Genomic DNA, 26,286 nt, shown 5'->3' on the forward strand with positions numbered 1-26,286 from the left:
TTGTGATTTTTCTTTACATGCAGTAGGAAATTTGAAATGGTGAGTCTGAACTTCGAGCGCGATGTTCCCTCTCCGTGTTTGTTTCCTGATTGTTTGGAAGCATGGTTACGTTTCTTGGGGGACATGCAGCTTATACCAAAATATGATTGAATATATTTTTTTGCTCTTCGTTATGAGATCTGGATTCATTTCCTATTGCCTGTATTCACTTAAGGGAAAAAAAAGACATGGGGTAATACGATATTCTTTATTGAAAAAAACAATGGTTTACAGTATAGAAGTTTTTAAACCTCACAGATTTCGTCTTCAGGTATGGCAACTGTACAGCAAGTCAGATTATGTGCAATTTGTAGTAGGAGGCTTTACAGTGGGGGTTGGCAAATGATATGCATGTAAGATACATTTGTTGTAAGCAGTTATGTTTGAGGAATACATTATCACTTCTATTGAAATATAATGACATTACAGACAAACTCTGCATCCTGAGTTTGTCTGTAATGTCATTACAGGCCAGGAATCAAGAATGACATCTACATCCACGGATACACATGCTAAATATGTATACATATACACACACACAAACACCAACAGATGTGTCAACCATGGAAAGATTGAAATAAGTGGAAAAGAACAAGACTGTGTCTACCTTGGCCGGTAAATAACAATGGATGGGAACCTTTTGAATGAAACCAATAGGACAATGAAGATGGGATGGAGCACATTTGAAAGAAAGACAATATTTCAAGTGGACCTTCTACGGTGGAATCTGCCCATGCTCACGTATGGATGTGAAACTTGGACCCAAAATACAAAGATAATTCTGAAGCATCAGACGACGCAAACAAGTCTGGGGAGATATATGCTGGGCATTACCCGAAGAAACAGGAAAAAGAATGAATGGGTTCAAAACCAAAACAAAAAAGTATTTGATATCATCACAAGTGTGAAGAAATTAAAATGGCAGTGGGACAGACATCACAAGAAGAAATGACCATTAATTAACAAAGATGGTACTCGACTGGATTCCAAAAGAGATTAAAAGACCAAGACAACAACCAAAAGTAAGATGGGAGGATGAAATCAGACCATTTGTTGGAGCACCATGGCGATGAGAAGCCTGCAACAAAAGTACATGGAAGATCATTGGGGAGGCCTTCATCCAGCAGTGGATCGACAAGGGCTGAAGATGTGCATGTATGTGCATACACACACACATACACACACACCTCAATTGCATATCCTCCCAAGTACCACAAGAGCATCTATTTAATCCATTTCTTTTACTTTAGCTCCAAAGACCACTTGTACAAAAAAAATCTAAGAAAACATTACTACTGTATATACATTACATAATCTAAGTCTATGAATCCTGTACCCAACCAGCTTTTTGTGAAATAGGTTAACCCAAAACTTTACTGGCACAGTGAAAACTAATAACATGACAAACTAGGCGAGCGTTTTTGCATCTGTTGATATCAGAAATATTACCCATTTGTCATAATATTTTAGAATCTTCTCTATACCCACAGGATATGAGACCTTAACAGAGATACGTAAAGCTAAACCTGCCAACTCAAAGTAAAAAGGGAGATAATGATCAAGTTCTGCTTTTGTATTCACACATACTGTTCGCTAAGTGTCTTTGGCAAATAATAATACATAAACTCTGAAAAAAGACCGGTTTTGGATTATAATTGCACTATTGACCTGGAATTCGTTGGCAGGTATGTTAAAGAAACAATAACTAAGTAAGGCAATGGAGCCGCAAGCAAGTGAAATCACACCAAACACTGCTGCCATGTTAACTAAAGGAGTACTTCAGAATGCCAAATGTTAAGCAACAGCATGCCTGAAAATCCAATCTGAAAATATTAGTTTTACCCTATAAAGGAGTAGTTCAAAAATACACCAGCTGCGCTCCCCAAAAGCAATTGTTTTGCTTTTGGGGCTCCGCTTCTAGTGTATAAAGCAAGATGATCAAAGTTGAAGAGTTAGGCTCTCAAAAAAGATAAACTTCAAAGAACAAGATTTTTTTTTTAACTTTTTGGTGATGTATGAGAAGAATGGCGAATGGCAAATGACCATAAGCATGCAACCGTCTAGTCTAGAGTATAAAGCCCCCCAAAATGAAATATGTATTAGACCCAGAGGTATAAGCTATAACTGCTGACCCTCACTGCAACTACTACTCGCCTATAACTCCATCCAAACACCAAAAAGTACATTTCTACCTGCTAATGCAGCACGCTTATTGTTAAAAGTTGTACGACAAGAACTTTCCATTTAAAAAATTGATGGTTATGAATTTCAAACAGGATGACCTTACATACCCCCCTATACCTAATATGAATTCTAAGTAAATACCAAAGCAACAGGGGTCAGAGTTAAAGATGGCACAGATTTGCATTTCTATACATTGCCTAATTTATGGAGAATTGTAATAAGCCAGTTATGGGAACATCGCTATAGAGAGCACCATTGCCCGCATCAGCCAGTGCCTCCTATTGGTATCAGGACTTCCCAATAAATTACAAACTACGGAATGGTGTTGCTCCATGGACCCGCCTTGGCACAGTTCAACTGCTGTAAGTGACCCGCTGCTTTAACTATTCAAGACCAACTCCCTGAACAATACACCAAGCCTAAATCCATCTCTGGCTGGTGTGGGATTTGCAGCATACCTAATATGTTGCAGCTTTGAACGTGTTAACTGCCAAGTTATTACATTAAACACAAGAAAAAGCTGAAATGTTCACTGTGACTTACATCAGGACATCCCCTCTGTAGTCTCCTCCCATCCTACACCTCTTCCTAACTCTCCTCCTGCCTTCCTTGACTTTTTCTGCTGTGACAGAGGACGTGTCGTTGCTGATCTATTCTCCCTCTACCACCTGCCCTCTTGACCCCATTCCCAACCCATCTCCTAAAACCTCTTGCTCCTACTATAATCCCTACGCTCACACACAATTTTAACACCTCCCTCTACTCTGGTACCTTTGCCTCCTCCTTCAAACATGCAACAGTTATACCATTAATCAAAAATAGCAAGCTTGACCCTACCTGTCTTTCTAACTATCAACCTGTCTCCCTCCTGCCCTTTGCCTCTAAACTCCTTGAACGTCTTGTATTTTCTCGCTTGCTCCATTTTCTCAATACCTACTCTCTCCTAGACCCTCAACAATCTGGCTTCCATACTGCTCACTCCACACTAAAATAACGAATGACCTCCATGCTGCCAAAGACAGAGGTCATTACACTCTGCTCATATTACTTGACATCTCTGCAGCATTTGATACTGTGGATCACCCTCTTCTCCTTCACATTCTCCATACTCTTGGTATTCATAACAAAGCTCTATCCTGGATCTCCTCTTACCTCTCCCATCGTACTTTCAGTGTCTCTTTTGCCAACACCTCCTCCTCTTCTATCAATCTCTCTGGGGGTACCCTAGGGCTCTGTCCTGGGACCTCTTCTCTTTTCACACTCTCTCTAGGTGACCTAATATCTCTTTGGTTCAAATAAAACCTCTATGCTGATGACACACAAATGTACTTTTCAACCCCTGACCTTACACCTGCTGTACAGACTAGAGTTTCTGAAAGTCTCTCTGCTACTGTATATCATCCTGGATGGCCCTCCGCCGACAAACTTAACATGGCAAAAACAGAACTCCTCATACTTCCTCCCAAACCTGGCCCCACTATCTCCTTCCACATTACTGTTGGATTACTGAGTGAATGATAGTACATCCAAGCACACTGCCTAGCGGTCACACTCGACTCCTCTTTCACATTCTCCTCCCACATTCAAAGGGTAGCCAAAACCTATAGTTTTTTCCTCTGCAGTATTACAAAGATACGCCCTTTCCTCTGTTACTCAACTGCAAAAACACACACAGAACCTCATTCACTCCTGTCTCGATCACTGTAACCTCCTGCTGCCCGTCCTTCTTGACTCTAACCTGTCTCCCCTACAATCTATCCGAAATGCTGTTGTCAGAATTACTTTTCGTAAATCTGTCTCGGCGTCTCCCCTGCTGAAATCCCTCTCTTGGCTTCCTATCAAATCCCATATCAGACACTCAATTCTCCTCCTCACTTTTAAAGCTTTACATTCTTCTGCCCCTCCTTACATCTCAGCCCTAATTTCTCGCTATACACAATCACGACTCTTGCGTTCTGCTCAAGGATGTCTTCTCTCTACCCCCTTTGTATCTAAAGCCCTCTCCCGCCTTAAACCTTTCTCACTGACTGCCCCACACCTCTGGAATGCCTTCCCCTCAATATCCGACAAGCATCCTCTCTATCAAACTTTAAGACCCAACTCAAAACACACCTGCACACAAGTAGCTCTATGAGTGATAGTTTTACACCTGATACATAAAGCTTGGTCCCTTGCAGACGCACTTAACAGAACGCCCTCCTACTGTCTCTATACGTAGTCCCTACCCACCAATTAGATTGTAAGCTCTTCGGAGCAGGGACTCCCTTTCCAAAATTTTACTGTCATGTCTGAAGCACTTCTCCCCTTGGTGTGTTATTTATATTATTTGTTGTCACGTGTATTACTGCTGTGAAGCGCTATGTACATTAAAGGCGCTATATAAAGACATACAATTAAGTAAACAAGCCTAATGGAGCAATCAGACTTTTAAAACACATCTGCTTATTAATGGTCTTTTATGAATGAACCTTTCACTACTTACAGTATATACCAGCTGCTTATGTTTGTAGGTTTTTGTGGGAATAATAACTATGGATTCCTCTCATTGGAAAATTAGATTTGATGCCCACTGATTTGATGGATTCGAGTCTTTCTGGAACCTGTCAATCTATCTATATATAATAAAACTGAAAATTTTTGGATTGTTAGTAGATGTGTTGAATCTGATTGGTCCGTCGGCCCACCCACGACTCTAATTGGCCAAGAGGTACGCTCCACTGTGACACACACACACACACACACACACACACACACACACACACACTGGTCCCTCGGTCCGCCCGACCATGGTCCGCCTCCCCCACGACTCTCATTGGCCAAGAGCTACACTGACATCACTGAGACACCTACTCCACTGTCACACCATACCCCTTGAGACAGTCATCTCAGACTATCACCCCTGCGGAGTGACACACTGACCTTGGTAAATTAAATCCACCTCAGACTATAACCCATGTCAAATTTTTCTCCTTCACATCTGCTCCACACTCCCTCTGGCTTTGACCTTGCTAACTTTAACCCACCTCAGACTATCACCCCAGTCTAATTTAACCCACCTCAGACTATCACCCCTGTCTAAATTTTATCCTTACCGCCTGCCACACAACCCACCTCACACTTTTACCCCTGTCAATTTTTTTCCTTCCCGCCTGCTCCACACTCCCTCTGGCTTCCCGCCCGCTCCACACTCCCTCTGGCTTCCCGCCCATTCCCTTCATCATGACCCTGTAGCACCCTACACCTCCGGCCGCTCCGCTGCACACTCCCTTCCCGCCCGTTACGACCTCAAAATGTAACAGTGCCTTAACGGACGCTCCAAACCCTGCCGCCGCACCTCCAAACCCAACACACCGCTACTAAATAGGCACAATCCATTCCCGATCAGCATCACATTTCTGCATTACTGTAAAATTATTTTTTTTTACACTGTCGACGCTCTGCTCACAAAATAGGCCGCCATCAAATAATTCTTAACACTACCCTTCCCTCGACGCTCCGCTCACAAAATGGCCGCCTTAAACTAATTCTTCACACTAGCTTTCATACACCCTCAACACTAAATGGACGCCTTAACTCTCCCTTCCCGCCTACTCAAAATGTCCGCCTTCTGACACAAAATGTACCATTCACCTACTGTAAATGTCCTTCTAAAATGTTCACCCTTCACAAAATGTCTGCCTTCCCGCACCATCAACACTCCCTTCCCGCCTTCACCTACTCAAAATGTCCGCCTTCAGAACATATCACCATCAACACTCCCAAATCACATCATGTCCGTCTGCTTCAAAATTTTTCACCCTTCACAAAATGTCCGCCTTCTTCCCGCACCATCAACACTCCTTTCCTTCCCCGGCGCTCCTTTCCCTCCCCCGGCCCTCCGGTGGCCGTGCAGCCGGGGCATGGCCGCTGGGGGGCCAAGCAGCCTCCTAGGATCTGCAGCAGTTCCACTCTCCACCACCTCTCACTACGTGTGTGTGTGTGTGTGTGTGTGTGTGTGTGTGTGTGTGTGTGTGTGACATTTTACTCCTGGCAACAATTTGTGCATCACTTTCACCCCAACCTCCCCCCTCCCCAACTCACTTTTTCCCCCCCTCCCTCACTTTCAACCACCCCCCTTCTCTCACTTACAACCACCCCCCTCCCTCACTTTCAACCACCCCCCCTCCCTCAACACCCACCCCTCCCTCAACACCCACCCCCTCCCTCACTTTCTACCCACCACCCCCTCCCTCAATTTCTACCCACCCCCACCCTCCCTCACTTTATACCCACCCCCATCCTCCCTCACTTTATACCCACCCCCCTCCCTCACTTTCTACCCACCCCTCCCTCACTTTCTAATCACTTTCTACCCTCCCCCTCCCTCACTTTCTACGCAACCCCCCTCCCTCACTTTCTACCCACCGCCCTCCCTCAGTTTAACGCCCCCCTCCCTGCCCTTCACGTCCCTGCCCTTCACGCCCCCGCCTTTCACGCCCCCCGCCCCGGCAATCCCGGGTATATCAGCTAGTTGTATATAAAACTGGCCAAAATAGAGTATACTTTTTAAAGTTTCATATTTACGACGTTGCAATATCATACAGTACTTTTCTTAACTTGGGGGAATGTAGTAGTGAAGAAAAGCTTTTCGCAGGGTCTCCAAAGGCCATCTTTATAACTGCTCTGCAAATCATTTTCTTATATTATTCTTGCTTTTCTTATACTAAAACTAGATGTTTTTTCCTTATACAAAAATACAAATCATCTTTTCCTTTTAAAAGTAAACATTTTATACATTATTTTTTATTTTAAGACTGGATCTATTTCCACTATTAAAGCAGCAGTCCCCAGAGAAGCCTCTATACGTTTTACTTATAGAATATAAAAGTACAGTAGAGGCAACGTTTATTCTAACATTTGCCGTAAACTAGCCGGGTTACATTCTGGGTATGTGCTGGGTATGTTCTGGGCTAGTTTGAGGCACGTTTAAGGCATTTCTGCATTGACTAACGACCCATAGGATTAACACAGCAGGGATCCCTGGCAGTCCAATTCAGTTTGAATGGGACTGCCAGGGACCCCCGCTGTTAATCTGATAGGCCATTAATCAATGCAGAAATGCTGGGGCTAGTTTAAGGAAAGTTTAAGGCATGTATTCAGAATGTACCTGGGTGTTTCCTGGGTTTTTTGGGGAATTGCCACTGGTTTTTGTTAGAATAAGAGTTGCCTCTACTGTATGTTGCCCCAGAGCATGTCCTGTGTTAAAAATAATTATTTCCTTAATCTTCAACTTCCGAGAATACCATGGAAACCTTTAGACTCAACTGGGCTCTGGGGAGAGCTCCTTTTTAACCTCCCAGACATTTAATATTTCAAACGCTTTCGCCTACTGAACAAAGCATCCAATTACATTTATTTATGTTTACTGGATTTGGAAAGGAAAGAGTAGAAGAATGAAATGCAGTCAAATGAGTTTACATTTTTTTATTTTAAAGGAAATAAATAAGAATTATCAATATTTTGGAGGATACATTTTTATAAATGGGCTACTGTGCATAGAACCTGAATATTATGGCCCATGTTTACCAATTGGTGCTATGAAATGCACATTTCCTGTCCTGGAAGACACTTTACACTTCATTCACTTGTGCAAACTAGGCTAATTCATGGCAGCACATCTATTGTCCCCAGATTTGTACGAGACCAACAATACCAGTAGTTTTCAACCAACAATTATTAAATGATGCACTGGGAAAAATTGATCTGCCAAACATAACAGTCTCAGCTTCAGAGGCCGAAATGAAACATGATTATGGATGATTTACAGTACCTTCTTTATTGTGCATTACCGCTTTGGGTCCATCCAAGCTCTATGGTCACAGTTACACTTGCTCATCTATTCCAGCCTTGCTTTACACTCATTTTTACCATGTCCCCTCTTTGCTACAGCACCTTCAAGTTCTCTGCCTAAACATTACTGTTGAGAAGGGCTGTGAAGAAGTGCTACTATTTATACAACTCGAGTGCCCACTGTGTCATAAACCATGATGTAAATTCCACATCACAATGCTGCTGATGTGCATCAAAAGCGAAAGGCTGGGAGGTGGGGGCTCAGGCCTTTATGAGGTCATCAGAAAATCAGCCAATCAATAAAGGACCTGAACAGAGGCAGGTCTGTCAAGTTTTCCAGCATGTCTTTCAGGGCAGTAATACAGTATGCTGAATGTTATCCCACTATTCCAAATACAAATCTATACAGTACAGTAGGTTTCAACGGATGGAACATTGTGCCGGAATGGGATATTTGGCAACGACTAAAACGCCGTCGGCAGAAGCTCGCTGCTATGTCCGCTCCAAACATTCTACACCGCATTGTGCAGTCTACTGTATGTATCAATGTAAATGTGGTGCTATTATAGGGCTAAAAAATGTTTCAGAGGTATTAAAGGAAAAAACCCTATCGCCTTCAATGGGATTTTTTTTCTTTAATGGTTCAGATTTTGTTGGCCCCAGAATTGCATCACTTTCTCTTTGATACATATACAGTACTTATAATTAAGTATATTATCATGAATGTTATTATGAAATTGACTTATGTCTGAAAAGCAGGTCTATGGCCCATTAATTACCAACAGTGTTCATGTTTATTCAAATGGTACACCATAAAAACGTCCAGTAGTGATATTTTGTCTTTTATTTTTTACTTGCAATGATGACACGGTAGATAGTAATGATCAGGGCTACATTGTGAATATATCAGAAGATATACTGTATGTCTCATACAACCATGTAATGCAGGTGGAACCACAATGTACTAAAGAAACATTTTTTCAAGTGAACAGCTGAACATTTTCATTCTTATCAGTGATAGATCAGTAGAGCTGTTCTCTTTTTATTCCCAGCCAGACGGATTGCTTAATTTTCATATTTACAAAGACATTGTGGATTTCACATCGTAAGTGATCTCACAAGAGCTGTACACAAAGGACCGCTTCTTAGAGCTCTGCAGAACTGATTTCATGATCATTACTTATATCCATATTTCAGATCTTCTGCATTCTATAGAATTTTAATTTACTGACTTACTTGGTTGAACCACTAAAGTAATTATAGTGCCTTATCTTTTTCAAGAACACCATGAATGTTTTTATATGTACCTGACTGGAAAGGAGAACAGTTCACATGAACAGACATCTCTGCAACCACTTCCGATTCCCTTGAAGTTAAAGAGCCATGTGAAGACTAAGCAACACCATTCGCAGCTGCAAGGAACTAATGGCAGGGTGGATAGTCTGTACATTTTACTGTGTCCTGTGGAAAACGCAGTAGTATCTCCTCACCTTTATTTTTTTAAATGTTTCATCCCTAGGATCATGCGGGCACATTCATCAAGTGGTAGTATGTGTTATGGCATCTGATCCGTTGTTACATACAAGTCAATAGGAGTTGACACCAGATCAAGTGCAACGACCTGTACCGGCACTTAAAGACTGTGCCCCATTTGTTGTATAGACCCACAGAATAATATACTGAAGACCAAAATAATCTGCATCAAACCACAGAAAAATGGCACAACCAGTCTTACTATGTATGCAAAAAATATATATGCACGCTAACAAATATAAAATGCTATTATTGGCTAAGGCTGTTGACATGGATGGTGTGAAGCTCCCTTTCACAGCACATGATAACACAGCTCATCAGGATCATATATATGGTTGTACCAACCTCACACTGATGAGACCCATCAAGGTTGAAAAAAAGGCTGTGAGTGGTTTCTCTGGCTTTGCATATAATCCCATGCTGTGCTTAAATGCTCTGTTAACAGCGAGCATTAGCTTATAAGGGTTCCATGTAAAAATGGTTTTTCAGCAAAAGGTGACATGGTGTGCTCATTTGCATGTCATTTCCCAGAATCCCTTGCTACAGTGGAAGCACTGTATGCTAGGTGATAATGGTTGAAAGGCGGGGTTGCAGAGCTGTCTAAGACACAAGTGATCTTTTCATTTGCTATATGCTTTACGGTGGAGGTTTCTTGTGGCCTTTTTCACCCACCATAACTTAAGATGTAGGTTTGGAAAAATACCTGGGCGCTGTCTCTGTATGATATATATATAGGATTGTTAATAAACAAAAATGAAACGAAAAATAAGAAGGGTATAATACAGCCTCTAGATTTCGCGTGTTTCCTCCGTGGTGCCCCTCTGTGACTCGAAACCCCAGCAGGATCAAGCTCAGAAGGCGATTAACTGCCTGAGTACAAGGGAGAGTGAAAACCAAGATACCACTAGAGGATTACGCTCACATTAGCCTGTGTGAATGATAGATATTATCTTTTATTATTCTCATAAATACCTCCCCGCATCACAGTTGTCGTTTGCATTTGTATCGATTTAACTGCTTTTCTTTTTCTCTGAGAGGGAGACCTCTAGAAGGAAGAAATTACCTCTGCGGTGCGGAACATTCAAGAACCCAATATAGATAAAGAATAAAAAACAGAACAACAACCTACACCATAAGAAAAAGCCGAGAGTTAAAGAAACCTTCATGTAATAGAACTTACACAAGGCCGTGTGAGTTATATACCCATTTTCATATACACTTATATGTACATATCTCTCCCACCCATCAAGTCTACCCTACAGCTGATGAATCAATTGAGGTGATCTCACCATATTGATCACCAGTGAAAGAAGACACACCTTCCCGAATAACACATACTCTTCCTCACACTGTGCTCCCCCATCTTTTTGTTCCATAACTTAAAATGTGTATGGTGTATATAAAAAAAATTTTTTTTTTTTTTTTTAAACTTAACTATAACTTAACTTTATAACTTAACTTTAACTATATATATATATATATATATATATATATATATATATATATATATATATATATCTCAAATGGAAATTACTGTATGCTCATTTGCATGTCTTCGACAGGTCTGCAACCGTGTGTGTGTATGTGTATGTGTGTTAGATATAGATATATATATAAATATATCAAATAGAAATATTACTGTATTCTCATGTGTATGTCTTAGACAGGTCTGCAACCCTGCCTTTCACCATTATCACCCAGCACAGCGCTTCAACAGCAGCAAGGGATTCTGGGAAATGACATGCAAATGAGCACTCAGTGTCACCTTTTGCTTCAAAACCATTTAACATGGTCCCCTATAAGCTTAAGCTTGCTGCATTTCACAGCTTTGAGCACAGCCTAGTTTAAGATAATGATAAGATAATGGTGAAAGGCGGGATTGCAGACTTTACAAAGACATGCAAATGAGCATACAGTAATATTTCCATTTGCTATATGCTTTACTGTGGAGGTTTTTGTCACTTTTTTTTACTGAATATAACTTAACTAAGTGTGGTGAAACCTATCCCTGCTTTATTTTGCAAAGCCAGTATAACCAACCCCACACTGAGGAGACCCAATAAGGTCGAAACAGCTGTCTGCCTCAGACCCCTCACCATAGAGGGAAAAAAACTGGTGCTGCAGAACGAGATCCTTCCTGTTCTGAGTACGTGGCCCAGGCATACCCACCTTCAAGCAGAACCTGTCAGCAAATCTCCATGGCAGTGTTCCGCTTTGTTTGGGGAGCAAAGATGGAGAGGGGCAAGCACGAAGTGATGTGCAAGGAGCCGCGCGAGGGGGTAAAGGAATCCCTGACATCCCTACTGGGCTGTGTGCTTTCTTTATAAGCAACTGCATGCGAATCACCCTGAGGGACTGCGACAAGGACTCTTCTGGATACTCCATGTCCCGCTTCCTACTCCTGCCGCTCTGGAGAGCAGTGGGGTGGGACAGCTCCATACCTTACAACTGGCACACGCCCTGGTTCTACAGGGACGTGAGGAAGTTTGTGAGGCAAAACAACATGTAAAACCAGATCTGTGGAAGCCCAAAGTCATCTACAAAATGATCAGGGCCAAAGACCTCATGGAATCGGTCCCAGGACTCCACCCCAACACTTTTGAAACGGTGTGGAGGAATGTGGCATCGAAAAGACTAACAAACAAACACAAGGACATTGCTCGGCGGGCCATACATGGGCGACTCCCCGTGAGGGCGGACTAGTATGAGAGCAAACTCAGCCTCGTGAGGCACCGGCTCAGGTGCAACACAGTGAATGAAACTGTCATGCACCTCTTCTGGAACTGCCCCTTTGCGCAGGCCTTGTTGCGAGCTCTGGATTTAAGGGATTGTATACCGAGGAAGTGCGTTACGTACTACTAGGTGTTACACGGACTTTATACAGGAACACACACAGAGGACGCAATTGAAACCAGTTGGTGTCTAATGTGTTGTTTCAAGGACATTTTACTATTCGCCAGAGAACGTTTGATCAATGGGAAGAAGAGGTTGTCGTACAGGCTGTCGCAGGCTCAAAGACTATTCCATCTTTTACTGATTGTCAGATGGGCTCACACCCCAGTAATCCTGGGCAAGAGACACCCTCTTATTGAAGAAAAACAAAATTACACTCCCCCAATTCATTGCTTTAGATCTGGAGAGTGATGCAGTGCTATACTGTTCTGCTTTAATGCCCCTGCAGAAGCAAACAAGGTTATTAGTACAAAAGGCCAAATTTGTTGTAATTTTCATCTCATATTGTATATACAAGAGAAAGTGGGTTATATCAACTTTCAAAAACAGAAATGTCATTCTGCGTTAAAAACATTATCATAAATCTGACTCATTAAAAATGCTGATAATTGGAAAACATACAAGAACAGAATGGATATCTGAGCACTGGTATGTTTAACTTAAGATGCTTAACTCTCCATATTTTGAGGACAACAAACCGCAGATCTCACTCAAATTTTTTAAATTCAAAGTCGGAGTGAGCAGCACATGAACAGTGAGGCAGGTGAGATGGCACAATTGGAAAATTGTGACCCTGAAACTTTGCCCACCAGTAATAAGCACAGTTGGCAAAAAAAACAAACACAATATGGAAAAGCAAATTTGTTAAACCCTCTGTGATACGTTGCTGGCCCCTTCAGAACGGAAGAGGTAAAGCACAGGCTATATGCTTTGTCACTTATCCCAAAAAGAAGAAGTGCTGTAGGTGTCGTTACAGCTTTCTGTGCTGAGCAGTTCACATTAACACCTTAAAGATGTATGTATGTATATCTTTATTTATATAGCGCCATTAATCTACATAGCGCTTCACAGCAGTAATACATGTGACAATCATTAAAAAAAATACAAATAACAGATCATGGGAATAAGTGCTTCAGACATAAAAATTAACATTTAGGAAAAGGACTCCCTGCTCCGAGGAGCTTACAATCCAATTGGTAGGTAGGGAGAAGGTACAGAGACAGCAGGAGGGCGTTCTAGTAAGAGCGCCTGCAGGGGGCCAAGCTTTATGTATCAGGTGTATAGTATTAACCACAGTGCTATTCATATGCTTCGTTAACAGCTGTGTTTTAAGGTGGGTCTTAAAGGTGGATAGAGAGGGTGCTAGTCGGGTATTGAGGGGAAGGGCATTCCAGAGGTGTGGGGCAGTCAGTGAAAAAGGTTTAAGGCGGGAGAGGGCTTTAGATACAAAGGGGGTAGAGAGAAGACATCCTTGAGCCGAACGCAATAGTTAGGATGGTGCATAGTGAGAAATTAGGGCTGAGATGTAAGGAGGGGCAGAAGAGAGTAAAGCTTTAAAAGTGAGGAGGAGAATTGATTGAAGTATCTTGCAATAAAACTGTGATGGTAAGTAATGTGATTGGTCAACCACATCAGATCCATTGGTGCAGTGTGGAAATCTGCAGACTTACAACCAAAGTGTGATGGCAACCAAAGTGTGATGGTCAAAGCGCAAACTAACAACTCATCCACTCACCTAGAACAAGTGTAAATTGGGGGGGACTTGGGAAAAAAAATCTGTACAACGCAAGACAGAATCTGTACAACACCAAAACAAGGAAGAGGAAGAAAAAAGTGCAGAGCTCCACAAGATGACTGAGGTTAACACGACTGCCCCTATAAAATAGGAGATCACACGACATACAACCTATTTTTCCCAGTTCTGGTATGACAGTGAGTGACAGAACAGTTTGACGTTTACCATTTAACTGTAGCTTAAAAGGAAGGATTCTCCGAAAGAGGTCGTATCTGAAGCGGCAACAAGGAAAAATTAGAGTTCTTTGCACCAGGGAGCATCTTGATTGGACAGTACAAGACACATAAAATCTTATATGTAGTGACAAAATAAAAATATCGATCTTTGGAAGTAATGGTTTGCACCATATTTGATGAATAGGAGAAGACTTGCTGCCAGAGTGTACTACAGCTATAATGAAGCATCCAGTGAGCGTTATGATCTCGGACTGCATGGCAAGCCAGGAACTGCAAACTTGGCTTATTCAATGGCTAGAAGATGAAATGTTCTGTTGAAAGCAAAGGGATTTCCTACCAAATACTGAAGACTTGTAATTTGTAAATGTGCAAATATTGTTTTAGAACATGCAAATGCTTATTGAATTAAATTTTTATAGTTGTAAGTGCCAATGAAATCCTTATTTTGATGAACATTAATTTGTGACAATTACATAGTGTAACTTTAGCACAAAACTAGAAAAAAGCAAAAGTTTTCTAAAAGTTTACACGATTTTGTTCACTATCTATTGTGACGTCTCAGTCCCAGCGTCGGATCTTTTGTCCAGATCAAAGGCAGGAAACACTGTACTTTCTAAGCAGGGGTTTATTTACAGGGTACAAAGCAGGTACAGGGTTAACTCATAACACAAAACAAACAAAAGACCTAACTCCTTCCAAGAGTACTGACTAATACTGCTTAGTCAATAACTAATAATGGGAGAACTAAACTCTTTCCCCACTTTACCCAGTGTACCTGCAGTAGGTCTCCTTTCAGTCTCTCACATGGCTATCTGTGTGTATGCCTTCAGATCAGTATAGCAGCTGTGTCTCTCACACTCTGTGTCTCTTGCAACAGTGTGTTTCTGGCAGCATGGGGGGGGGGGGCAAATCTCTGTATCACTTCCTGACTATACAGGCTAGGCTAATTAGCTCATTAACTCACAGCTGAACAGACCTGATTAACTCTATGAGCTGTAAAGTCCCACAACTGCCCCATTCTAGCCCTTAGAGGGCAGTGACTGCATCACATATCCCTCCCCCCAGCGAAACACTGTCCTGTGAGCGGCCCGTGCAGTATCCCGTGCACCAACCTCTTTGTCAGACATGTCTGACATCCACCTCTTCTTAAAGGTTTTCTTCATTAGACCTCCTGCTGAGCAGTAATAGAGTCCAGCGTAGTATCCCACTCAGTCTTCAGAGCTTCGAGCTCTTCGCCTAGGTCACGCTGTTGTTTCTCTGCCTTCTTGCGGCCAGCACGCTTAAACTCCAGGTCCTTCCTCAGGTCTTGAAGCTGTCCTTCTATACTTCTTTTCTGGCTCAAGGCAGCTGCCAATTCAATTCCTCTCAGGGCCTTCATCTCTTCCCGGTGCTTGCTCTGGGTTTGTGTCAGCACATCCTTCAGATTTTGGATCTCTTTAGTTTTTGTCGCTAGGATTGCCGCTGCTTCTGTTTTCCACACCTCTTTCTCCTGGGTGTACTGATTTTTGGTGATGGAGCAGGCTCTCTGCTTCTCTAGCTCTTTCTCCAGCTTGAGGTTGTCCTCCTTTATGGCTGTGAGTTGCTGGGACTTGTGTTCAGTTATCCGCTTTAGCTCTAGAAGCCTTTTATCCAACTTCAGTTTTTCAGATTCCAAGGTTTGGACATTTTTAGTTTTTTCGTATTCTGCTACCAGTAATGCTCGGGTAAGGCTCAGTGTGGCCTTCAGATCATCATGCTGCTTGGCGGGGACCCACTGGGTACTCAGTCGCTCCTGTAGCACTTGCTGCTTTACTTTACCCAGCTCTCTTTTTAACATGCAGACCTCTCGCTGAGAAACTTCTAGCTTTCCGATGAGGCGTTGAACGTCTTGTTGGGACTCCTCATAGAACCGTTTCCAGTCAACACTCTTTTGGTCGGACTCACTTGGATTTCTGCTTATGGCGGTATCGGTAGCCTTTGTCATACCAAGGCTAGTAGTCACTCCTGTGACGATTGCGCCAAGCGCTCTGTGTTGTAGTCCACCTCTGGTCTTTTCTGATGCCACGGGGTAAACTTTCCCTGCAGCTTCTGTTGCACACGGAGGTTGTCCTTCACGCGGGGCCAAATAGGAGTCCTCGTCGTCCTCTTCTGAACTGCAAGAACTGTGCTGAACCGTAGAAACCCAGCACGAACCATGCCCCAAAGAAAAGTTACATTCCATTGGTTCCGTGTTCCGAGGGCAAACTGCGGCCACATGTCCAAGTTCATGGCATCTGTAGCACTATATATACCTTCCAAAACTGGGTCGGTGTTTTGTCTCCAGTCTACTGGGAACAACGAGACCAGAGTCCCTCCTAGGTGCTGTGGGACTTCCTACTCCTTTACGCAAGTCAATGAGTCCTTGGGGATTCCTATTCGGATGAATAATCTTATCAGACCTCCTGGAGCGCAGGAAGAGAGAACTGGAGCACTCATCTGGACTTGAACTCTTGGACATCTCCTCGGCAGTCAAGTAACATTCGACTAAAGCGACCAACTGTTCGGCGTCTTTGGGGTCACTCTGGCTCACCCACTTCTGGATGGTGCAGGGGAGACCCCTCAGGAACCGGTCTATAACAAATCTTTAGACAACTGCAGCGATGGAACATACCTCAGGCTGGAGCCACTTCCTTGCAGAGTGTATAAGATTATAGAGTTGAGAGCGGGGTGTCTTCTCTATATCACAACGCCAAGAATGGAACCGTTGGGCCCGAACCGCGAGGCTAGCCATGCCATAATCTCCGCCATCAGGGTGTCATAGTCTTTAGCTTGCTCGGGCTCTAAGTCATAATAGGCCTGTTGTGGGTCACCCACCAGGAAGGGAGCTATTATTCCCGCCCACTCCTCAGCTGGCCACCCTTTGCGTACTGCGGTGCGCTCGAAGATTGACAGGTACACCTCAATGTCATCGTCCATCGTCATTTTCTGAATGAGGTGCATTTTTACCTGGTGAGTGACCTGTGGGGCCACTCTAGGCTGGGCGGTAATTTTCTCTCCCAACACTCGGAGCTCCTGGTGTAGGCGAAGTTGCGCCTCGTTTTGCTCTTCTTTTAGCGTCTGATGTAGGGACAGCGCCATCTGCTGTACTAACGCCGCCGTACTTTCAGTTTGTGACTTTGTCATCTGTTGTAAACTCTCATTATAGGATTTTAACATCTCCTCTTGGGTCTTTGCCAATTGCTGCAACCCCTGCATTAAAATAGCAGAATTTTCTGCTTGTTTGTACTGAAGCGAGGTCAGAAATTCCTCCATTTTCCTCTTTCACTGCCTTATGGACTGCCCGCGTTAAACTCCAAGTGTGACGTCTCAGTCCCAGCGTCGGATCTTTTGTCCAGATCAAAGGCAGGAAACACTGTACTTTCTAAGCAGGGGTTTATTTACAGGGTACAAAGCAGGTACAGGGTTAACTCATAACACAAAACAGAAACAAAAGACCTAACTCCTTCCAGGAGTACTGACTAATACTGCTTAGTCCCTAACTAATCGTGGGAGAACTAAACTCTTTCCCCACTTTACCCAGTGTACCTGCAGCAGGTCTCCTTTCAGTCTCTCACAGGGCTGTCTGTGTGTGTGCCTTCAGATCAGTATAGCAGCAGCGTCTCTCACCCTCTCTGTGTCACTCTCAACAGTGTGTTTCTGGCAGCATGGGGGGGGGGGAGGGGGATCTCTGTATCACTTCCTGACTATACAGACTAGGCTAATTAGCTCATTAACTCACAGCTGAACAGACCTTTCCAGAATGATTAACTCTATGAGAGCTGTAAAGTCCCACAACTGCCCCATTCTTGGCCTTAGAGGGCAGTGACGGCATCACACTATATATCCTAAGCATTCATTTAAACTAGTGATTAGTGAATTTCACAAATTGGCGACAAAATAGAAATTACAATACACAGTCACTTATGCTCTGAAAATTGCATGCAAACTCTGACCGCAAAAAAATTCACCTACCCTATTTCATCGATTCTAAGACGATTCCTTTTTTCCGATTTTCACATGTCTGAAATCGAGGTGCGTCTTAGAATCGATGTATTCAAAAAAATAAAAAGTGTCCACAGTACTAACCCACTCTTCACTTACCATGTTTCAGGAGAGGTCTGATGTCAGCGGAGGACGAAGCGGGCGGCGGCAGGAGAGGTCCCACGTCTGCAGATGGTTGAAGATGGACAGCAGGCGGGAGTGTAGCGGTGGCGGCAGGATAGGTCCCTAGTCTGCAGGTGAAAGAAGATAAGAAGATAGCGGGCGGGCGGTGACGGCGGCAGGAGATCATAATAGCAGGAGAACTGAGCAGGCGCAGAGCAGCATAGGGGAACGGAAGTCAGACACTGGTCAACTTCTGGTGTTACCATGTGCTCCTCCCCAGCTGTTCCCCCCCTATGCCACTCTGCTCCTGCTCAGCTATCTTGCTATTATGATTTCCTGCCACTGCCCACCCGCTCTGTTATCTTCATTCACCTGCAGACTTGGGACCTGTTCTCCCGCCCATCCACTCAACCATCTGCAGACGTGGGACCTCTCCTGCCACCGCCCGCTTCATCCTCCGCTGATATGGGACCTCTCATGAAACATGGTAAGTGAAAAAGTAATTTTCCTCGATTGTAAGGGCCAAATCGATGGTGCCTCTTACAATCTATGGCGTCTTAGAATCGAGGAAATACGATATTTATAAAATAAATAAATAAATAAAAAAAGAGACGGCACATTTTGCATTGGTTGCAAATTCCTGCAGAAGTTTCACACATCTCTATACCTGAACTAGGTTTGGTCACCTAACCAAAAAACTACAAACCACTCTACGGTAACTGCCATCTTAAAAGTTTGCAATGAGATCAAAGGGTGGAATGGAACTGGGACAATTTACTGGTGCAATATTGAAAGGTTTTGCAAAGGCTTTTGAGACTGTTTGTGACGGTAGGGGTAAATGTGACTGCTTTTAATAAAGGTCAAGCCTGCCATTACCCCTACCTGTCAGTAATACATTTGTATTATGTTATATGTGTATATGTATTTTGTAGCCTGGTTCCAGCACTTCAGGGATCAGGGGTTAATTTTGTTTTTGTCTGAAATGCTGCAAATGGGTCTGTGATGCATTGCATGTGGCTGTGTTTGTGTTTCCCTTCCCCCCACCAACCAGGGGCTGGTTCACATTGCAAACACCTAGCTAGATGAGATAAGGTCAGCTCTTTTTTTACCTGCAAGTGTTTTTAGTTGTGGAAGAGATTACCTAAGCAGCAGCAGTTTGGGAAGAAGTTGTTAGCAACTGGGAGACGCTGCAGGAAGACAGAACAGGGAAAATCTCTTTAGGTAGTTCCCGGCACCTATGTTTATAGGATACCCCACTTTCCCAGTTGTGTGTATGTGTTGATTTACCTTCAATAGTTGTGGATATTTTTCTTTTTCCAATAAATTCATTTTATAAACTGTGTTTCTGTCTGGCGCATTGACCCCTGGTGTGTTAGTCCTGGCCGCCCGTGACATGTTTGAACAAGTAATCTTGTTAAACAAGCTTCAGTGCTCTGGAATAGGGGAACACACTTTGAACTTGTTTCACCCCTACCTATCATGTAGATCCCAATCTGTGTCTCTCTAGAGTTCTAATTCCAACCCCACAGGTAATATATCTGCGTACATCAGGAAAGCATATATAAACATTTCATGTACTCAGCCGGCGGGGGAGCAACCGGAGCAGTCTCACTCTGCACCCTCTGATGTCATCAGTCAGGATCTCCTGCGGCGCATAGTAATGTCCACAGGTAGGTGACACCTCCCAGGGTATTACTAGGATTCCTCCTCAGTATAACTGTCTCGTCTGGAAACACTTGCTTTGTTCGTCTAAGTCTCCGGTGTAAGGAGAATGGAGCTCACAGCCTTGCCCGCTATCTGCTGCTTCCGCAGTCAGGTATCCCTGAAGTGGCAGCTTACTACGAAACGCATAGGATTAAGTCTTGCAGCTGATTCCTGACGAAATAAAGGCTACCTCTTAGATCATTGAGTGTTCCTTAGCTGTGGCGACTCCTGCCTTTGAGCACAAACTAAACATCTCCCGCTCCTGCCTAGCATCATCTGGCAGTTGGCTGACGAATGCGGAAGCAGCAGATAGCAGGTAAGACTGTGCCATCACTCAACATTGTCTGTGTATTATCATCAGTTGTGAAGATTTTACTTTCTCTAAAAAGTGTTTCTATATTTTAATTTTTGCATGCGCTCATCTTCACCTATCTTTTACAGTTAATCCTGGCACACTGCAGAAACTCAGCATCCATAAGTGAGAATAATTCCAGTATGGTAAAGGTTATGCATCCAGATCGTGTACTTGGAAAATGTGATTTTAGCTGCACCTAGACAACTGGGTCACCCCATACAAATCAACGTAATTCCTGGTAAGGGCACACTTAATACAGTATGAATATACAGTTTATCTATCAGTATCACAGACAAGACATTCATAAGAAGAGTTCCTTCCTGTTTCGCAGGGAACTCTGTCTACCATATAGTACTCTAGCAGTTATTTTTATTTTTATAGTAACGTATAGGAAACAGCATACTATGCACTAAATGCACTAAATCCAAAAGTGCAACTCTGCTTACACTACAAAAATGTACACGATTTAGAAGATATTTTAATGATTTTATCATCTATTAATCCACACTCTGTAGCAAAACCACAAGCGTAACTGTAAAAGTGAATTCTGAGAGAAGTTTTTATGTCTTTGGGGGTTATTGACTAAAGTTTCCCAGCTACAAAAATTGGGCCATACAAATACGATAACATCACGTTTATCAAATGAAAAGAATGGCATTGAAAATATGAGTGTTTTCTTCGATCAATATTGTGCGATTCTTCCACACTGGTTTTGCAGTCAACTTTAGTAAGTACAGGCATACCCCGCATTAACGTACGCAATGGGACCGGAGCATGTACACTGGCGACACACTTTATTCGAGCTCGGCTAGTCCCACGAATTCGGGTATACCCGGGTGTATTGAGGTTTGTGACTGTTTTCTGCCCGAGTGCATTGAGGTATTTTCCAAGCAGGGATTGAAGCATTTTATTCCCGATGGCTGCAATACTGCACAGTATATATATATATATACTGCATTACAATTCATGAATTTATGCCATCTGGTAGACACGCGAAGCATTGCAGCCTATTAAATCCTAATCATTATCATTTAACAGATCAGCCGCCCGTCAGCCAGGCATGAACCCAGGCTGGGAAGGCAAACACAACGGGGCTTGTCAGAGGTGAGGAGCGGCGCATTCCAGGTATCTGCCAGGTACATACTGGGTATTTGCTCGAATAAAGTGTGTCGGTGCAGTATGTAAAGCGAAAATGTACTTAAAGTGAAGTACTACCTTTTTCCCACTTATCGATGCATGTACTGTATTGCAATCATCATATACGTGCATAACTGATGTAAATAACGCATTTGTAACAGGCTCTATAGTCTCCCCGCTTGCGCACAGCTTCGGTACAGGTAGGGAGCCGGTATTGCTGTTCAGGACGTGCTGACAGGCGCATACGCGATCTGCTGTTTGCCTATTGGGCGATATGTCCTTACTCACGAGTGTACTTAAAGTGAGTGTCCTTAAACCGGGGTATGCCTGTTACACACTTTGGCTCTTGCAAGTGGCAGATAAATCCTGCTACAATGCACCACTGAAGGAATAATCAGCGACAAATCTTTCCGAGATGATTACACACCGCAAAAATGTATCTTTATCCTTGACCTGCAAGGCCTGAACCCTAGGAGGAACTTCACATTTAATTTTAATAATCATACAAAAATAAATAAATAAAACAAAAAACACCTTACTTTGCCAAGTGCTTCATGAGTAAGTGCAGCATCTGGCGGTTTTTCTCCGGTAGACGGTGAATCAGACAATGGATCTCCTTGATTCTTGACTCGTGGTTCTCCAGTTCTTTAATGAGAAGATAAGTCTACATAAAACTCATAATAGAAATATACAGTAAATTGTGCGCAAGAACCCTACAGTTGTGATCTTATCAGTGCCGGCATTGATACAGCGAGGACCTCGAATATCAAAGTACAGTAATACATGCTATTAGCAATTCTGCAATATACAGTGTTAACATGACCACTCAGTATGTAATATTACGAATCAGACTATTAGATCTTTGTGGCTGATGATACTAGTTTCAAATTGATTTGTTGAATCATGTTTAAATCCCAATTTAGCAAACGTGTAATGTAATGTGGGAAATGGTTAGATGCAGGGGTGCAATTTCTAGGGTATCCACAGTCCTCTTTTTATGTACCAACCTGCAGTATTACAAAACATTTTTTTTTATCAACAAACTCAGTTCCTACTTTGTTTTTGTTTTTTAAAAACATTAGATAAGGCTCGCTCTCCTTTTCTGATACCAATGCAGAAATATTGTATATACCAGAACCTTTGCAAAAAAAGTTTGCTTCATTGTTCAACACGTGCAAGGTTCCTTTAAGTCACCTCAATCATTTGTTTGATGGAACAATCACAGTAATTATGGCGATTACTTGACAGTTATGGGAATAATGTTATATTTTGTGTTTCCTTTTATCAACTTTCCCCAGCGTTGTCTTTTTGCAGGTCAAAACTGGGGTGAAACTTACTAACCTTAAACTTAGCCAACACACACATGCAAGATTTCCCTAAAAGATTCATACACCCACACAGACTCCATAAAGGACATATATTTTGCTGCCAATAGTGTTACCTGCCTCCTGAGTACTTTGTGATCTCCTCAGACATTGCAACATGGGCCAATAAATATATAAAACTAGCTGATATACCCTTGCAATATTAAAACTAGAGCTTTAAATATTATAGTATGAAAAGCAAGACAGTTTAGGGCTGTGAGACACCTGTGGAAATTGTAGCAATTCCAATTACTGCTGTGTACTAAAATTATCTGGTCACAAAATAGACTAAGGGTAAAGAGAGTAGTCCAGGCACACGGTCTTATCACAAAGAAGAAAATTTAATCCAGCATAAATCCAACGTTTCGGCTGCACACAGGCAGCCGAAATTTTGGATTTATGCTGGATTAAATTTTCTTCTTTGTGATAAAACCGTGTGCCTGGACTACTCTCTTTACCCTGATACCACTTGGGGACCTGGTAGGACGACCTCCCTTGGTCTGTGGGCACCGGCAGGTGACATTATAGTGCTTCATTGATTGTGTGCCAGATCACCTCTTTCCACAAAATAGACTAATACAGGTACTGGAAGGTGCCATACGCCATATCACAGCTTAGTAAACATGGCCAGAAATGTCTTGACAATCAGCTGTGACAGGGACGTCTCCTGCAATATCCCCTGCAGTAAACAATTGTTTAATGGAAAGACTCTGCTTTGTATTGCAGTTTGTGACTTCTAACTTTTAGATGCAAAGGTGAAGAGACTTGAGACCTACCCAGTCTGGCTAAACCACAAAGCTCAGGGCTGATTCTCCAATAAGCTAGAGTTGGTTATGTATGTGAGATTTTACCTGACCTTATACATCAGGTGTCAAGCGTGCAAACCACCCAACGTTTTGTCCGGCCCGCAGAGCAGGACCAGCATGGAGCGACAACTTCAGAATCTGTTTTTGTGGGGGAGAGGCCTGCACTGCTTCTGTAGCAGGAATCAATGTGAGGCGGGCCAATAAGAGTGCCCGGTTAGCTTTTGCACCTGATGCTGTGTGCAAGCCGTGCCTCACCCACCCTGCTCCTTTGAAGAGTGGGGGGGAGGAAGGGAGGGGGACATGGGGTGGAGAAGCAGGTGAAGAGAGGGGGACATGGGGTGGAGAAGCAGGTGAAGAGAGGGGGACATGGGGTGGAGAAGCAGGTGAAGAGAGGGGGACATGGGGTGGAGAAGCAGGTGAAGAGAGGGGGACATGGGGTGGAGAAGCAGGTGAAGAGAGGGGGGCATGGGGTGGAGAAGCAGGTGAGGAGAGGGGGACATGTGGTGGAGAAGCAGGTGAGGAGAGGGGGACATGTGGTGGAGAAGCAGGTTAGGAGAGGGGGACATGTGAAATCTTGTTTATTTGCTTATTTTGAAAGTGTATGGCGCGTATGAAGTTCAATGAAATCTAATCAGACCCGCAGGAGCGTAACTATAGCCCGGGCAAAGCCTGAGGGCCCGCACTCTTGGGGGGCCTGCTCTCCCTCCTGTCGGCAGCACCTTGAGGGGCCTGAGATGCAGGAAGGAAACACAGAGGAATATATCCTTTCCGCAGTAGGTGGGCGGGGCCTGGGTAAGGAGGCTGGGCCCTGAGAAGAAGTAGGAAGCACAGAGGGAAATCCCTTCCTCTGCAGGTGGGCGGGGCCTGGGTAAGGAGGCTGGGCCCTGAGAAGAAGTAGGAAGCACAGAGGGAAATCCCTTCCTCTGCAGGTGGGCGGGGCCTGGGTAAGGAGGCTGGGCCCTGAGAAGAAGTAGGAAGCACAGAGGGAAATCCCTTCCTCTGCAGGTGGGCGGGGCCTGGGTCAGGGGGCAGGGCCCTGAGATGCCGTAGGAAGCACAGAGGGAAATCCCTTCCTCTGCAGGTGGGCGGGGCCTGGGTCAGGGGGCAGGGCCCTGAGATGCCGTAGGAAGCACAGAGGGAAATCCCTTCCTCTGCAGGTGGGCGGGGCCTGGGTCAGGGGGCAGGGCCCTGAGATGCAGTAGGAAGCACAGAGGGAAATCCCTTCCTCTGCAGAGCCTCCATAGGTGGGCGTGGCCTAAGACAGGGGGTGGGGCCAGAGCAGCAGCCTGAGACAGGTGAGAGGGAGGGGAAGTGTTAAATCACAGGGGTAAAACCAGACATGAAAAGGAAAGGATACAGGAAGGAAGAGAGACAAAGAGAAAATGAAGTACAAGAGAGAAATACATAAGAGGGAAAAGAGACTTGAGGGAGGGAGAGCAAAGAGAGAGTAGAGAGAAGAGAAGAGCAGAGAGAGAGGAGAGCAGAGAGAAAAGAGAGGAGAGAGAGGAGAGAGAAGAGAGAGCAGAGAGAGAGGAGAGCAGAGAGAGAGAGAGGAGAGAGAGAGGAGAGCAGAGAGGAGAGCAGAGAGGGAGAGAGCAAAGAGAGAGAGACATGAGGGGGGGGAGAGAGAGACATGAGGGGGTCATGAGACATTTTTTGCCCGGGGGCCCGCACGTGTAGCTATGCCACTGCAGGCCTGTCACGTGAAGTGAGTGACTCCCCTGCTCTACACTCATTCACCAGTCCCATCACACAGAACAATTTATTGCAAGCCTCCCAGTGGATACAAAAGTTACATTGACAGCAATAAGATCAGAGACAAATACCACAGCCGACAGCTGTGTGTCTGACAGAAAGCAGCTCAGAAAGGCTTTTCCACAGGAAAAAGGCCACTGCATAGAAAACTTACTAGCTGCTTTGATGAAGCTTCTTTGAAACTGGTATGTCATGAGGGGCCCTGGCAGCATCCTGCAATAGAAAAGCGCACAATTCACGCACATTACCAAATAGCTCAGGGAATGACACCTAAATGCCCCCCCCCCCCCCCCCTCCATTTTGCCTTTTATAATCTATTCGGGGCTTGCTCACTCTTAAAAACCATTGCATAGATTTAATATCGGGTTTCAATTAATTTTTCAACAAGATGTGGTCCATTACAGAGAGCTATAAAAAATGAGTAGAGTTGCCTGCAAGAATGAGTATGCAGGCTTTGGCCCAAGTTATCACACCATTTAACTTACCTCAAGTATGTCTTCAATGCACTCGTGATCGTCTTTATCTCCCACTCTGTTGAAATATCAGTTTCCGTTTCTGAAGCTATTTTGGGATCTGAAATGAATACAGAGATATGAAAACATGCTATTTTGCAATTCTTTCATATCGCTCGTGCTACAGTATATACGGCACTTAATATACAAAAATAAACGAATGCCCCGGAGAAACGCGCCTAAATCGGCAATATCTGTCATTAGCTTTAATGGCATATATAGGCGTTTCAGGAGTGACGCAGCGGGTCACACCTCAAGGACTC

General features: G+C 43.7%; 1 protein-coding gene across 6 annotated transcripts in view; it reads right to left on the bottom strand.

Annotated features, from left to right (window-relative positions):
* ARHGAP26 (Rho GTPase activating protein 26) overlaps positions 1 to 26,286 on the bottom strand; it is a 547,512-nt gene that overhangs the window by 243,271 nt on the left and 277,955 nt on the right. For all 6 annotated transcript variants that reach the window (XM_075601056.1, XM_075601054.1, XM_075601057.1 and 3 more), the window contains exons 15-17: positions 25,997 to 26,084; positions 25,666 to 25,724; positions 22,126 to 22,231 (exon numbers count right to left, since the gene is read on the bottom strand). In XM_075601056.1, coding sequence (XP_075457171.1) covers positions 22,126 to 22,231; positions 25,666 to 25,724; positions 25,997 to 26,084 — 253 coding nt within the window. The remainder of the gene's footprint in view (positions 1 to 22,125; positions 22,232 to 25,665; positions 25,725 to 25,996; positions 26,085 to 26,286) is intronic.

Source organism: Ascaphus truei, chromosome 5, assembly GCF_040206685.1.
Source record: "Ascaphus truei isolate aAscTru1 chromosome 5, aAscTru1.hap1, whole genome shotgun sequence".
Taxonomy (NCBI): domain Eukaryota; kingdom Metazoa; phylum Chordata; class Amphibia; order Anura; family Ascaphidae; genus Ascaphus; species Ascaphus truei.